At 37.1% G+C, this 15,785-nt stretch overlaps 2 protein-coding genes across 2 annotated transcripts; one reads left to right on the forward strand and one right to left on the reverse strand.

The window, feature by feature from the left end:
* Positions 1–1,690: 1,690 nt before the first annotated feature.
* On the reverse strand, positions 1,691–15,676 carry LOC124394385 (growth factor receptor-bound protein 2-like). Its single transcript, XM_046862547.1, has 3 exons — positions 15,257–15,676; positions 2,228–2,396; positions 1,691–2,093 (listed from the first exon to the last, which is right to left on the reverse strand). Exons 1-3 carry the CDS (start codon positions 15,271–15,273, stop codon positions 1,908–1,910), a joined length of 372 nt encoding a protein of 123 aa, XP_046718503.1. The 5' UTR covers positions 15,274–15,676; the 3' UTR covers positions 1,691–1,907.
* LOC124394383 (TRPM8 channel-associated factor homolog) lies at positions 6,453–13,830 on the forward strand. The gene is made up of 7 exons (XM_046862544.1): positions 6,453–8,394; positions 8,501–9,489; positions 10,130–10,224; positions 10,374–10,587; positions 10,880–11,119; positions 11,236–11,573; positions 13,337–13,830. The coding sequence occupies exons 1-7, from the start codon at positions 7,784–7,786 to the stop codon at positions 13,577–13,579; spliced, it is 2,730 nt and encodes a 909-aa protein (XP_046718500.1). The 5' UTR covers positions 6,453–7,783; the 3' UTR covers positions 13,580–13,830.
* Positions 15,677–15,785: the final 109 nt, after the last annotated feature.

Genomic DNA, 15,785 nt, shown 5'->3' on the forward strand with positions numbered 1-15,785 from the left:
AGCCAGCAGAGGAAGCAAGTCATCACCCTCCTTCCTTGAAAGGAAGAAAAAGAAAAAAAATAGATTGATAATAATAACACAATAAAAGGAAATGATCGATAGTGAAACGGCCAGAGAACAGATTACAACACATGCAACAAAAAAAAGAAAAGAAAAAAAGTACCAAAAAAAAAAGGATCAGTCAACACATGTTCAAGAATAAAAAATAAGAGAAGGTGAGATGTTTAAATAGAAAGGATTTGTTCCATGTAAACACTGGTGGAAAGTGTCGATTGGGGAAGCGTTTACAAGGAAATGTGCTGAAGCACCATTTCTCACTGTGGGAAATGGCGGAGCTCGACACACAGGCCAAAGCTGCAGGCCAGAGACACGGACACACCAGAGAAAAAGGCACTAATCCAGAGAGAACAACAAAAAAACTCTGGGAACAAAAAATATATATATAGAAACATAAAGGAATCAAAATGGCCGACATAGAAAGTGCTTAAAACACACAATAAGAATGGAGAGAAGGGGGAAATAAAAGAACAGTTACATCAGGAAAGCTGATATCTCTTTTCACATACAAAAAAACCTCTATGGATTTACATACTGGTATTATTGGTGCCAGTTTGGGGCCTAGCGAAATACGTCATGATGAAAGATCAAAATCACACCACTTTCAATCTTCTGTTTAAAACGTGTATACACGTCTAGTGCATATTGTTTGGTGTGTATGTATACATGGTCATACGTTGTTTTGACACCGTAAATAGACGCGCCTCTGAAATCTCCAGCGGGTGTGTGGTTCAGGACAGTGACCTTACGTCCCTCATGCTTGTTTCTAAGGACTAAAGTCAGCTACATTCAGAGCCCGAGGAAGAAATAATAATTGAAAAAAAAGTGGCTGCAGTAAATACCTTGGCTTTGAATGATGACTGGCCTCATGACAATTCACATTTAAACAAACTCCTGCAGCATAAAATGGCTCTCACCTGCACGTCACTGACGGAGTCATGATAAACTGTTATGTTTAACAATATGCAGCTCCAGAACTAACGCTTTCTTTTTTTCTTCTTCTGCTTCTTTTCTCCAAAAAGAATATATGTGGTGAGTTAAGCCGCATGCCGACGTATCTGAGAAATGTTCGATTATAAATGCATTGTAATTATACTGACGATTCGGCACGTCCCAGAGCTTCTCCGCTTCATCCGAAAACAACAGAACAGAATTAAAAAAATAAATAAAAAAATTAAAAGAAAATGCGTGGAAAAATAAAAACAAACACATACAAATATATAATATATATCTACTTAAAAATGGATTCTCTCTATGTATATGTTCATGGCCAAAAACTGTTGTACAAAGTTCTTGCGCCTGTTATTTCAGAGTTTGTTATTAGCATCGATAATTGATGTTTTTTATTTATTTATTTATTTTTTTTGTTTAGTTTTTTTAATTGCATATATGTATGGTTACTTTTTATTCAACCTTTTTTTCTTTTATCTTGGACACAAAACGGCAGCTGAAACGTAATGGAGAGAAAACGCGCTATGATGAGAAAATGTTGAAAGAGAGACGCAGAAGGAGCGAGGGGAAATCTTCACACAGGATTGTTGTGGTGTTAGTTTGTGTGGTGTTGCAGTAAGCTCATTACATTCTGGTTGCAAGCGGTCATAGTGTTGCAATCAATAATTCTCAGAAATCAGCGTTGGTTGATTTTTTTTATTTATTCTGTTTTTTTGCCTGTATGTGACTGAAGAAATGAAACCCACTCTCCTGACTCTTTTTTCTTTTCTTTTTTTTCAGTTTCCTTTTTTCTTTTCTCACTCTGCAAATCACAGGCCGTTAGGGGCAGAGGGGGACATTGAGGCTTATCTGAAGAGGGTTGTGTGTTTTTGGAGATAAGGGACCTACAATTTTGCTGTTTACATGTTCCAATTGGCAGGTGTGACATAATTGCATGGGAACATGCCTGTCTGGCTGTGGCATGCACCTTTCCAACAGTTAGGATCGGAGTTGTCAAGGACCTGGATGAAATCACCACGACGGAACCCCAACTCTCCATCCTCCTGATGGTCAAAGTCAAACAGGGCCTGCACATATGTGGGGTGCTGCACAAACAACAAGAAGAAACAAAAAAAAGTTGCATGAGTTATAATCACTGAAAATTCTCTACATGCGAGTAACTCGAATATAAACATTTCATTTGGGTCAATGGTGGAACTTTAAGTTTTTGCTGAATTACCTGAAGCACCTGCTCAATGTCAAGTAAAAAGATCTGTTGGTTTCGAGAGATGGAGGTCGAACGGTGATAATCCACCAGCTCGTTAAGTGAGTTGAACTTCACAACCCACAAAAAGTATTTTCCTGTCCCATCACGCAACACCTTGAAGTGCAGTACATCATTGCCAAACCTGCAGAAACATAATGAGAGAAAGAGAGAATGAGTGAGGAAGAGAGAAAAGACATTTTTCACACAAATCAAAATCAAATGGAGCACAAGGCACTTTCCAGTAAAACAACAATAGACAATAAAATATAAGAACACAATGTACATAAATTAGCAGTTGAAATAGCACACACATCCCCCCTTAAAAAAACATTTAGGTAAACTTTACTGTTTTACTTTTAATAAAGGTGAGTGCTGAGTGTATAGATGTTCATTTCAAATCATTTCAAATGATACCTTTGCTCGTAATGGAAGAAAACAATGTGTTCCTTTAAGAAGGCGACACGTCAGACGTTATCTTCAACACACCAGTTATAGTGCCATAATAAATCTAGCAATAAAATGTATTCAAAGGTGGACTGTGGATTGATCTCATCCTGGAACACAGAAATGGACCCAAAATCTTTCCCTTCTTCCAGCTAGTCATGTGCGGTGGTAAATCAGGTAATTAAACTGATAACTATCAATAGTTGCTTTTCATATGAAACTGCACATAAAATGGCAGAACAATTGAAGCAGCAACACATGTGCACACCGACACTCGCACTAGCTGATGAAACAGAGGTACACTAAAGGAACAACTGTTTTTAAGTTATGTATTCTTTTTGTGCGGCCCAGTACCCGGTACCAAAACATACCAATATATACAGTACAGACCAAAAGTTTGGACACACCTTCTCATTCAAAGAGTTTTCTTTATTTTCATGACTATGAAAATTGTAGATTCACACTGAAGGCATCAAAACTATGAATTAACACATGTGGAATTATATATGGAATTATATACATAACAAAAAAGTGTGAAACAACTGAAAAATGTTCTTCAAAGTAGCCACCTTTTGCTTTGATTACTGCTTTGCACACTCTTGGCATTCTCTTGATGAGCTTCAAGAGGTAGTCACCTAAAATGGTCTTCTAACAGTCTTGAAGGAGTTCCCCGAGAGATGCTTGGCACTTGTTGGCCCTTTTGCCTTCACTCTGCGGTCCAGCTCACCCCTAAACCATCTCGATTGGGTTCAGGTCCGGTGACTGTGGAGGCCAGGTCATCTGGCGCAGCACCCCATCACTCTCCTTCTTGGTCAAATAGCCCTTGATGCCTTCAGTGTGACTCTACAATGTTTATAGTCATGAAAATAAAGAAAACTCTTTGAATGAGAAGGTGTGTCCAAACTTTTGGTCTGTACTGTATATATTTATTTATTTATTTATTTTTTATGATTAATATTAATATTATTATTATTATTATTATGATGATTATTATTATTATTATTATATATTTATTTTTTGGTCTGGTTTGAGGGTTTTAAGTCAAAACTTTGGACACACTTCTTTATTTTTATTTTCAACATTATACATTAATACGAAGACATTCAAACTATGACAACACGTATGAAATTATGTAGTAAACAATGTAGTGTTAAACAACCCTGAGTATATTTAGATTATGGATTATACAGAGTAGCAACATTCAGCTTTAATGGCAGATTGCTACACTCATGGTAGTCTTTCTTTAGATTTACGAGGTAGTCACCTAGGACGGTTTTTAATTCAAATGTTTGCCCTGTCAAGAGTACATTTGTGACATTTCTTGCCCTCTTAATGTGCTTTAAAGCAGTGGTCCCCAACCCCCTGCACCGGTCCGTGGGTCAATTGGTACCGGGCCGCACAGAAAAAACACATAACTTACATTATTTCCGTTTTATTTAATATCTAGTTCTGAACGATGTTTTATTTTGGAAAATGACCGGATTCTCTCCGCCACATCTGTCTATGACTCTTAATGCACTTCATGATGCCTCGGTCACATGTCTACCTCCATCCGCTACCTTCTTAAAGGGGCTCCGGCCGCTAACAAATAATACATTACCGATAAATTCAAACCCCCAAGCTAGCAAAAAAAAAAAACACACACCACAGTGGATTCACGTTTATTATTATATTTAAAAAAAAAACAGTTTTTATGCCGGTCGTATCATTTTATTTTTTTGTATTTATCCGACACATCTTAAAGGCCGGTCCGTGAAAATATTGTCCGACATTAAACCGGTCCGTGAAAATATTGTCCGACATTAAACCGGTCCGTGGCGCAAAAAAAAGGTTAGGGACCACTTCATCAGTTGTCTTTCCCACGATTTACATAACCACTTTCTGGAATTCAAGTGACAAGCATATTTCAACATCTACTCTTCAGAGAAGTCAGGCCTTCATGGTTGTGGTCAGAAACCATTACTTTGGAAGAGAAACAAGCAGAAGAGACTTGCTTGTTCCAGGAAATTAAAGTAATAGATATAAGATCAGTGAAAAACTGACCTTTTGTTCTGATGAGAACATTTTTTTGACTTTTGGTTCTAATCACTGTGTCTTTGTTACAACTGATGATTTCTGAATGTGTGAAGCATGGAAGACAAGTGTAATGGTGTGGGGGTGTTTTGCTGGTGACACTTTTGGTGATTTAGTCTAAATTGAGTGCAAACTTAAGCAACATGTGGTTTGCACTTAGTGTGCACTTTGTTTTTTTAAATGGACAATGACCCAAACCTTTAAGTTCTTCAAGAGCTATCTTTTAAAAAAAGGAAAGGGATGGCCTGCTGAATCTGATCACCTGGGAACTCATCAAGATTGTTGAAAAACAATTCCAGGTGACTGCCTCGTAAGGCGTACTGAGACAATGCAATGAGTGTGAAAAGCTGTCATCAAGCAAAAGGTGAATACTTTAATAAAGTATATAGTTAATGCAATATGTGTGCACTAGAACAGGTAAATCATTTTATTTCAAATTCAAGGACTACAGTGAAAATATGAGTTATTTTAGCAATGTATGTCAGTATATTGTCCCAGTTTAATTTAAATAGGCCATTTATTTAGATGGGTTATTATTTTATCTTGGTTTATTTTTGGAGCTTCATTATTTAACTTCTGTTCCATCTAAATAGTTCTTATGCTCCACCTGAGTTCTCTTAAATCTCTCATACCCAGAATCTGGCTTTCTATTGAAAAAGTACAAACTAAAACAAATTTGCTTTCCCAAGCATAAAAACAATGTAATTTAGATTTCTAATTAATTATGTTGAAGTAGTTATGGGCAAATCACCACACTAGCCTATTTACATATCAGTTAAAAAAGAAATTATACCCCAGCTGCCTGTTTATTTTTTTTTTAAATAATAATTTTGTAATCAAATGTAAATTATCATATTTGCTTTATCATGGGGTGCCTCAGTTAATATCAGGCGTTGGCTTTACACTGATGCATTACTTCAAACCATCTGAAAATTAACCCCCTTCTGCAAATTATTTATTTATTATTGTTGTATTATTTAACATTATTGTATCTATGTTCTAACTATTTTAAGTGAAAATTCTGCATTACAATGTGTATGTGCTTTTTTTTTACTGTACACCAGCTTTGGAGGTAGATAAATATATAGCTATTTTTGTTGTTTATTTGTTTGTTTTGCAACAGGCTTTACTGTTACAATATAATCATTCAATCCAGACTTCTTACCTCCCCTGAACAGAAGGTATCATTCTCATATACATACTCATGTTCAACCTAGATACACAACTGGCTTGTTTATGAACATAGATCTATGTACATGTTTTTTCCTCATTCTTCATGAAAGCTGGTTGTGTTTTGACATGCCCATGTTCTCAATGTGAAGAAAAGACTTCATCTGCAGCCTCTCTCTGCTCTGCTGTTTACGCCTACAATGTGAGTACAGTTTAAATCGAGATATATCTGAACCAAGTGCATGCTTAAATTTGTTCATTAAAGTGTCATTCAAGTTTATTTCTATAGCGCTTTTTGCAAAGGACATTGACTCAAAGCAGTTTGACAGAACTTAATCCCTGATGAGAAGCCTAAGGCAACTGTGGCGAGGAAAAACTCCTGTATATGTAATGAGGAAGAAACCTTAAGAGAAACCAGACTCAAAAGAGTCCCATCCTCATTTGGGTGATATCAAGGGTGTGATTATAAATCTTTAGACAATATAAAACACTGGAGAGTGAGAACTACCATGAGTACTGGAGTGTGTGTGATTGAGTAATTTTTTACAGTCTTATACAGTCAATTGACATTGTGGAACCAGGAGCTACTGTGCAACTAATAAAATAGCTCAACATTTGAGAGTATCATAGCTCCAGTGTAGTGTAAAATGATGTGCAGCTCTTTGTTTGCTCTGGAATTAAGATAAAACTGGATGTATTGGTTTACTAACCAGTTTTTTTGCTTACTATACTCAGCACCAGTTTGTTCAGCAGCAGTATGATACATTGCATGCTGAGTGACAGCGATCATAAGGATGTTTAGCAAGAGCAAAATCAGCCCAGTCAGTTTTTATACTTATATTATGCATATAATCATTATTTAAAATGATTTTTTTAATAATGCAATACATTCATAAATGTACATCAGTGTATAATGTATTGTCTTAATGACTGAATTCTGCACAGGGCAATCAAATATATAGGTGAATAACAAATATGTAATGATTCATTATGAAATCAGTGGATTTAGATTTTCTCTTTAATTCTGTACAAATTATGTTGCTTTGTATTATACACCATTTTGCCCAATAATCATATTCTTATATTACCCATTTATCAAATACAATAGTTTGATTTGAACTTCACCTTTAGGGAGAGAATGTGTAATAAATGGTGATGCTAAGAGAGGTTTTCTTTTCCCCGCCCAGCTTGTGGTGGGCTGACTTTGCTCTTTTTCAACAGGCTTATAAATACTCAAATTAACACACTCAAAAGACTTTTAAAAGTTCAGGGAGAGACAGTCTGACTTGTTACTTATTTTTATTCATAGGTGAGTTCATACTCTTGCGTCTCATTCTTTTTTATATAGCATTATATGCATTTTCTTTTAATTCCAACATAGTTTGTTGTTTTATTTCTTTTAACTATGTAGTCTGTCTCATGCTAAATAATGGGCTGATTATGGATACAATGACAATATTATTTTAATTTATAATTAATATTATAATATATTTTATTTTGTTTATAATATAATTGAATATATAATAATGTAATGTTTGTTCAGACCTCTGAATTTTCTGATACTATTTGATTTCATACTGTAGTCTCTGTTTACTGCTGACTTACTAACCATAATTTGAAATTTATAGATTTAAATATGTGCCAATTGTTTTTACTTTTACAATAATAATTCATTAATAATGTTGCATTGTTTAATTTGAACTGTGATGTAAAATAGATTGTGACTATTCTTAAAGGTTGTTCCTTCTTTCAGCAGTACTACCACATATTAACCCCATAACATAATACATTATCTCAAACCCATAACATAATAGATTATCTCAAGCCAGGAACTGAAGTACAATGGATCGAGAGCAAGACTACTGTGCTATTGTGAAAGGGATTCAGGAGTTTGATTTTGAAGGGGATGCCCTACCATGTAAACTTGTTCTAATAGGCAGCCAATCCTTTCCACTCGCTATGAATCCAAAAGGTCAGGTTCTGATGGCTGCATCTCACTATGGTAAGGGACGAATTGTAGTGTTGGGACATGAGAAGTATTTAACAAGTTTCCCAGTCCTGGTGAAAAATGCCTTGGCCTGGCTTATGCCACCTGAGTCCAAAAGCAAAACAGTAGGCATACAGAAGAATCTCGGTTCCCTTGCTGGAAGTTTACCTCTGAAAACTGAAGTAGGAGATTTCCGAAATGTGGGTTATGCAGTCTATGTGACTGATGCCTACAGGGTCGATTCATGTGCTAAAGACTTGGTTGCCTTCCTAAAAGCTGGGGGAGGCTTGCTTATTGCTGGTCAGGCTTGGTACTGGGCTCAGACCAATTCTGAAGGGAATGCATTGCTCTCTTTTCCTGGGAACAAAGTGTGCAGTGTTGCTGGAATCTACTTCTCAGAGACTCCAGGGGAATGTGGCAAATTTTCTGTGCCCATGCAAATTCCCTCGAACTGGCTGGCAGTTTCGTAAGTAAAGCAAATGTAAAAAATGTTTTTGTTAAACAAAAGTTTAATTTAAAAGTATTTTTATTGTCTCGTATATCACACTTGGTTTATGTTGGCTTATTTCCAGGATTGGTAAGGATTTCAAAGATGACCTACAATTTCTACTCAAAGGTGTTTCAGAGTTTGATGTTCGAGGTGAGGAATTAGCATCTGAAGTGATGGCACATGGATCCTTAACATTTCCTATTGCACTTACCCCATGTGGTAAAGCATTCATTGCTGGGGCCTACTATGGACAAGGAAGAATAATTGTGGCAACCCATGAAACGTACCTTGGGCGTAATTCACTCTCTACCTTCCTGATAAACGCTATCCACTGGCTTGATAAAGGGCGCAAAGGGGTTATCGGGATCGTGCCCCAACTTAAAGATGCGCATCGTGTTCTGAGCAAATCGGGTCTAAAATGTGAATTCACTGGATTAAGGAAAGACCTAAGTGTCTTTGTTTGTACCTCCTATGATGATTCTAAATGTAACCAGATCCAGGAATTTGTTGCTGAGGGCGGAGGTCTCATGATTGGAGGTCATGCTTGGTACTGGGCACAGAGCAACCCTGCACTTAATGTGATGACCAATTGCCCAGGAAACAGAATCCTCAGTAAAATGGGACTGTGTATAATGGGTAATACTTTGGAAGGTGACTTGTATAAAGTCCAGCAAATTTTAGAATATGGTGACAGAGGTACACGTGCATACCACTTCCGTGACCTGCTGCAGCGCTTTGCTGGCCATGTCATCCAGGGCCAGGATCTTACAGAACACGAACAGGAATGTCTGCAAAAGCTGAATCGTGACTGCACACATTATCTGCGTATGCAGGCTCATGACAGCGCTTCCTATACCTCAATGGTTTCACTGATCACAGAGTTTATCAAAGAGGCAGGAGTTCCACAGGTGTCTCAGACCTGTCCTGTTCAAAGTTTCAAAGATAAAATGCTGCTTAATTTGGCAAGTGAGGTTTACAAGGTTTGCAAAGATCCTGATGCACTTCTGCCATACATCATCAAGAACCTGCCCAACCTACCCTTGAGAGTCCAGATCAGCGCAGACACATCTGGTACAGATTCTTTTTTCTTTAATAGAAATAAAAATTTTGTTCTTGATTGTATTTACTAAGTTTACTGATTTGACTACCAGGATTACTGTTAGTAGTAAAAGAAAATCCAAATGCATATGCACTTAAAAATATTACATGTTAAATATCTTGACTTTGTCTATTTAATAGTTATGTGCTTGCCTCTTATATTGCATATCAAACCTATTGAGCAAAATAATTAAGTCTTTGGGAAAACCCTAGGGGTTTTCCACCAGATATTCTAAAATCCTTCTTTACTCATTCCTGCAAAGACATGCACAGTAAACTGATTGGCACTTCTGGCTGTGGCCCAGCACTAGATTGGAACCCTGTCCAGAGGGTGCCTTCAATTCTCTGTTAAATGTTCAGGCATTGACAGTAGAAGAAATAAATAGGAATTATCCTTAATATGATCACTGTCATTGCTGATCTTGGAATAATAGTCTTAATGGTTCTTTACTATGTTTCACCAAATTGACAGCTAAATATATGCTACTTCACCACCAAAACTAACAAAGTCTGGACCTCTGTGTCCTTGTGGTTTCAGCCATGCATACAATCTGTATGTATGGTATTTATTAAGCTCGTGCCACTGTATAATATCAAGTGATATTTGTTACAGATCATGAAGAATGGATAAGCACAGGATTGTATCTTTCTCCTGGAATGAGAACTTACATTACAGTACCTCCAGAAATCAAAGGCAAAGGATGGCAGGTAATTACACTGCCCAGTATGTTGTTCAATTTATCCCTCCATATGTTCTCATTCAAATGTTTTTTCTATATTTGCTGCAACTGTGGAGACACAGGAAATATAACAACAAATGCTTAAGTAAAGCTTATGTTTACACTTTGTGTCTACAGCTGCAGATTGGATGCCAAACAGATTGCTTGGGAGAAGCTGATGTTTTAAAACGCGCTCCTGTGGTGCATAAGCGATTTGCTTTAGACAGGGAGATCATGCAGGTCTGGAATTTGTGGGGAGGTCTCATTTACCTGATTGCACCACCCAAGAGCAAAGTGAATGGGGTGAAGGTTGTTGTACAAACAGCCATAAAAGCACCATACTACAAGTCTGGTAAATTCATTTGTATTTACTTCCTTAACACCAGCATTAATTACTACTGTTTGCTGCTAATGATTTTGATCTGATTTTGTGATTCACTGAGCAATTAAATTACAGATTTGTTTCAAACAGTTAGTCATGGAAAATGTCACTTCTACTTGTGGTTTATCAGCCTGTGTCAGTCATGTGTTTCTTATACTTTTCTTGGAATTGGATGTATTTTAAATTTGTGAAACATATGCTGGGAAAATGTATTCTAGCGTTGCCAAATAAGTTTGGTAACTTAGAATTTCCTTGCCATCAGGAAAAACCAGCGTAGAAGACTGGGTGAAGAAGATCCGTAATGCGCCAGCTCCTTGGGCCGAACTTGAGTTTGAAAATGTAATCATCACCTTACACTCAGACTTCATACGCAAACTGGATCGTCCTGACGAGGTTGCGGCTCTCTGGGATTCCATCATGAAGGGTGTGGCCGAGTTAGCGGCAAAGCCTGTCAAGTTTCCACGCAAGGAACGCTTTGTCGCTGATGTTCAAATCTCTCATGGTTTGTTCTGTTTCTTAGTAGCACAAACATAGCAACTTAAGCTACTTAATGATAGTTATGACATGAAATGATCATGACTAATCAGGTTTCTTAATCCCCAATCCCTCATATTACAGGTTTCATGCATGCCGGCTACCCAGTAATGATTCAATCTGTCTCTGCTGAGGAACTTGTAAACCCAGAGACAGCTCGTAAAACGGGAATTTGGGGGCAAATTCATGAATTGGGTCACAATCAGCAATGTTCAGTGTGGGACTTCCCTCCACATACCAGTGAAGCCACATGTAACCTGTGGTCAGTGTATATACATGAGGAGGTGTTGGGGGTGAAGAGGGAAAATGCTCATCCAAGCATGTCTGTAGAAAACAGAAAGCGTGAAGCTACAAATTACGTTAAGGGAGGAAGGAATCTGAAACAATGGACTGTTTGGACAGCTCTGGAGACGTACCTGCAGGTAAGCGTTTTCTGATTGTTTTTATTCCAATTAATATGGGGGTATTTTTTTATTTAATATTTAGTAACTGAATTAAGTTAGTAAATACTATATATATATATATGTGTGTGTGTGTGTATATATATATATGTGTATATTATAGTGTGTGTTTATAATATATATATATATATATATATGTGTATACACACACACACACACACACACACACACACACACACACACACACAGTGGTCTGAAATAATGTTTGCCCCTTCCTGATTTCTTATTTTGTTTGCATGTTTGTCACACTTTAATGTTTCAGATCATTAAACTTATTTAAATATTAGTACAAGATAACACAAGTGAACACAACATGCAGTTTTTAAATGAAGGAATGAGGGAAATCAAAATACAAAACTACATGGCCCTGTGTGAAAAAGTGTTTGCCCACCTGGTAAAACTGTGGTTTATCACACCTGAGTTAAATTTCTCTAGCCACACCCAGGCCTGATTACTGCCACACCTGTTCACAATCAAGAAATATCTTAAATAGGACCTGCCTGACAAAGTAAAGTAGACTAAAAGATCCTCAAAAGCTAGACATCATGCCGAGATCCAAAGAAATTCAGAAACAAATGAGAAAGAAAGTAATTGAGAGCTATCAGTCTGGAAAAATTTATAAAGCCATTTCTAAAGCTTTGGGATTCCAGTGAACCACAGTGAGAGCCATTATTTACAAATGGCAAAAACATAGAAACAGTGGAGAACCTTCCCAGGAGTAGCCGGCCAACCAATATTACCCCAAGAGCACAGCGACGACTCATCCAAGAGGTCACAAAAGACCCCACAACAACATCCAAAGAACTGCAGGCCACACTTGCTTCAGTTAAGGTCAGTGTTCATGACTCCACCATAAGAAAGAGACTGGGCAAAAATGGTCTGCATGGCAGAGTTCCAAGACAAAAACTGCTGCTGAACAAAATGAACATAAAGGCTCGTCTTAGTTTTGCCAGAAAACATCTTGATGATCCCCAAGACTTTGGGGAAAATACTCTGTGGACTGACGAGACAAAAGTTGAACTATTTGGAAGGTGTGTAAAATTACGACTGGCGTAAAAGTAACACCGCATTTCAGAAAAGAACATCATACCAACAGTAAAATATGATGGTGGTCTGGGGCTGTTTTGCTGCTTCAGGACATGGAAGACTTGCTGTGATAAATGTAACCATAATTTCTGCTGTTTACCAAAATATCCTTAAAGAGAATGTCCCGCCAACTGTTCGAGACCTCAAGCTGAAGCGAACTTGGGTTCTGCAGCAGGACAATGATCCAAAACACACCGGCAAGTCCATATCTGAATGGCTGAAGAAAAACAAAATGAAGACTTTGGAGTGAAGTCCTGACCTGAATGCTATTGAGATGCTGTGGCAAGACCTTAAAAATGCATTTAATGCTTATAATCTCTCCAATGTGACTGAATTACAACAATTATGCATAGATGAGTGGACCAAAATTCCTCCACAGCGCTGTAACAGACTCACTGCAAGTTATTGCTAACGATTGATTGCAGTTGTTGCTGCTAAGGGTGGTCCAACCAGTTATAACTTGTGTTATATTTTACTAATAATTAAATGATGATGATCTGAGACATTAAATTGTGACAAACATGTGTGTGTGTGTGTGTGTGTGTGTGTGTGTGTGTGTGATTTTAGTGTTAAAATTCAAATGTTTCTAAAATATATAAAAGGAAAAACTCACTTTAAATAAACTTTTTTTTTTTCAGTTGCAAGAAAAATTTGGCTGGGATGCTTTCAAGAAAGTCTTTGGAGCTTATCATAGCATGAGTAATGTTCCAAAAGACAGAGATGGAAAGATGAACTTATACGCTAAAACATTCTCAAAGGTAGTGAACATGAATCTGGCTCCTTTCTTTAAAGCCTGGGGTTGGCCCATTCAACCCTCCACTGAGGAAAAGCTCAGCAGTCTGCCTAAGTGGAACGACCATCCCATGGCCCAGTATGCTTAACTCCCTAATTAGCAGTTATTAGTATTCTTGATGTGCCAGTATGTTTGATTCATAAAGTTGCAATATATTGTTAGATCACCATTTGTCAACCACTCTATGATGTTTGCTTCAATTGCTGTATGCTTGATAGCCTAATACTAAAATCTTGATATATCTGAATATAAGGCTTTATATTATATCATATATATATAATGTATATGTGAACATATAAAGTATATGTAAAACTGCATTAAATAAATCTACACATTGATATGAGAATGTGAAAGGGACTTATTGTAGCACATAAGTCCCTTTCACATTCTCATATCAATGTGTAGATTTATTTAATGCAGTTTTACATATACTTTATATGTTCACATATACATTTATATATAATTATATATTATACACACACACACACACACACAAACACTATATAGGCAAAGGTATAGGGAACTGTTTTCTCAAAGCTTGTGGCACACAATTGTATAAGATGTCTTTGCATGCGGTATAATAAAGTTTTTCTTTGTACTGCCTAGTGTGGACCTACAGATATTAAGCATAAAAGTAGTGAGGAGGTGGACTTCTGTGAAGCATTTTGTATTATCTGAATAGGGAGTCTGCTAGGTATCTGAACAGATGGGTCTAATGATGGGGCTGCAATCGTGGTATCAAAGATGGGAATCAAGGTACAAACAAGAATGTCTGATCATGTATCTGTATTTACAGTGAAACTGACTGGTATCTGGTTGGCATTTCATTCAGTGGGTAGAAAAAATTAGACCAAGTTGTAATTTGCTCAGATTTTAGTGCCGTCTTAAAGTGTAAGCAATCATTTAAGTCACAGTTACGGCAAATATTTAGTATATAAAGTACCAGATAGGGATGAAGGTAAGATGTACAAGTAAAGTACCAGTTAAAAGAGAAAATATATCAATCTTAATAAGTAAAACAGAAGCTAAAACTAAATTCTGGATTTATTATGGGAAAGTGGAAGAGAAGTTGGGATGGAGAGGAGCGAGGAAGACATTTATACAGCACACAGTACAATAGAGGTTAGAACAGAGAGGACAACTGGAAGGAATCGAAAATTAATAATGGGACATTGGATGAAATAAGTGCGTACACATTATAGGTAAGCATAGATCAGAAAATGTGCATTTTGTAATAGTATTAAATCTGTTGAGCATGTGGCCCTTGAATGTTGGAAGTATGAGAGAGAACAAATAATGATGAAAGAAAACATAAGGAAATTGGGGGTTCATTTAATTCACTTAAGGAACTACTGGGAAAAAAACATCAAATGACATTAGTACACATTTATTTAGCTTCCTAAAGGACACTGGTTTAGCAAATAGCATATAGTTTACAGTTTTTAAAATTATCATTAGGATTAAGGAAAGTGTCTATTATATATAGATATAGTTAATCTCTGTTTAGTGCCGGTTCACACTCCAGTACAAGAGGTGGCGGTAATACACCGTTGAGACCAACCCCCGTTAAACACCAAAGAAGAACAAACAGAAAGTAGAGATGAGAAATCTGAATCAGTTTACGAATTCAAATCCTTTTGAATTACTCAGTGAAAGGATCCGAATCGCACGAGTCTCTTGAGTCACTTTGAGTCGGTTGGGATGCTGCCTGATTTTACCATGGAATTCCACTAGAGGGCACTCAACAAACACTTTTTTAATTTACCGAATCCGTGGATTCATGAATCCCACTCACAATCTCCCGGATTCCACTACGGATCCTCTGAATCGCACGGTTCAGGTGGATCAGCCAGGACACGTATAGGACCTGCAAAACTGAGACTCCTGTGTTTCCGACCATACAGGAACTGTCCTAAAAAACTCAGTCAGCTACCTGTTGCTATACTTACTTGCTTAAAACAACTAAACTGTGTAATTTACAAGTTTTATTTACATGTTGTTAAGCAGCAAGATAACCAAGGATTAAAGTGATCCGAGTCAATGAAGAGAAGAATTCATGAATCACGAGTCATGTAACCCGGATAAGTAGATACGCCCAAGTGGCAATTTGACTAGTTGCGGTTTTATCCACTCAAATAATAAAAATTTACACATCTATTTGGCTTCCTAAACAAATAGGATATAGTTTACAGTTTGGGAAATTATATTTAGGATAAAGAGGGGTGAGAAGGAAAGAGTTCCTTCTACGTAGACGTTGTACGTCGCTGGTTGCCTCTCCAGCACAGTAGGTGGCG

Source organism: Silurus meridionalis, chromosome 12 (assembly GCF_014805685.1).
Source record: "Silurus meridionalis isolate SWU-2019-XX chromosome 12, ASM1480568v1, whole genome shotgun sequence".
Taxonomy (NCBI): Eukaryota; Metazoa; Chordata; class Actinopteri; order Siluriformes; family Siluridae; genus Silurus; species Silurus meridionalis.

Coding starts and splice junctions, on each gene's coding strand:
- LOC124394385 (XM_046862547.1), bottom strand. Junction 2,094..2,227: donor ACATTGAGCAGGTGCTTCAG/GTAATTCAGCAA, acceptor TTGTTTGTGCAG/CACCCCACATATGTGCAGGC.
- LOC124394383 (XM_046862544.1), top strand. CDS start 7,784: ATGGATCGAGAGCAAGACTACTGTGCTATTGTGAAAGGGATTCAGGAG. Junction 10,225..10,373: donor TCAAAGGCAAAGGATGGCAG/GTAATTACACTG, acceptor TTGTGTCTACAG/CTGCAGATTGGATGCCAAAC. Junction 10,588..10,879: donor AGCACCATACTACAAGTCTG/GTAAATTCATTT, acceptor CCTTGCCATCAG/GAAAAACCAGCGTAGAAGAC.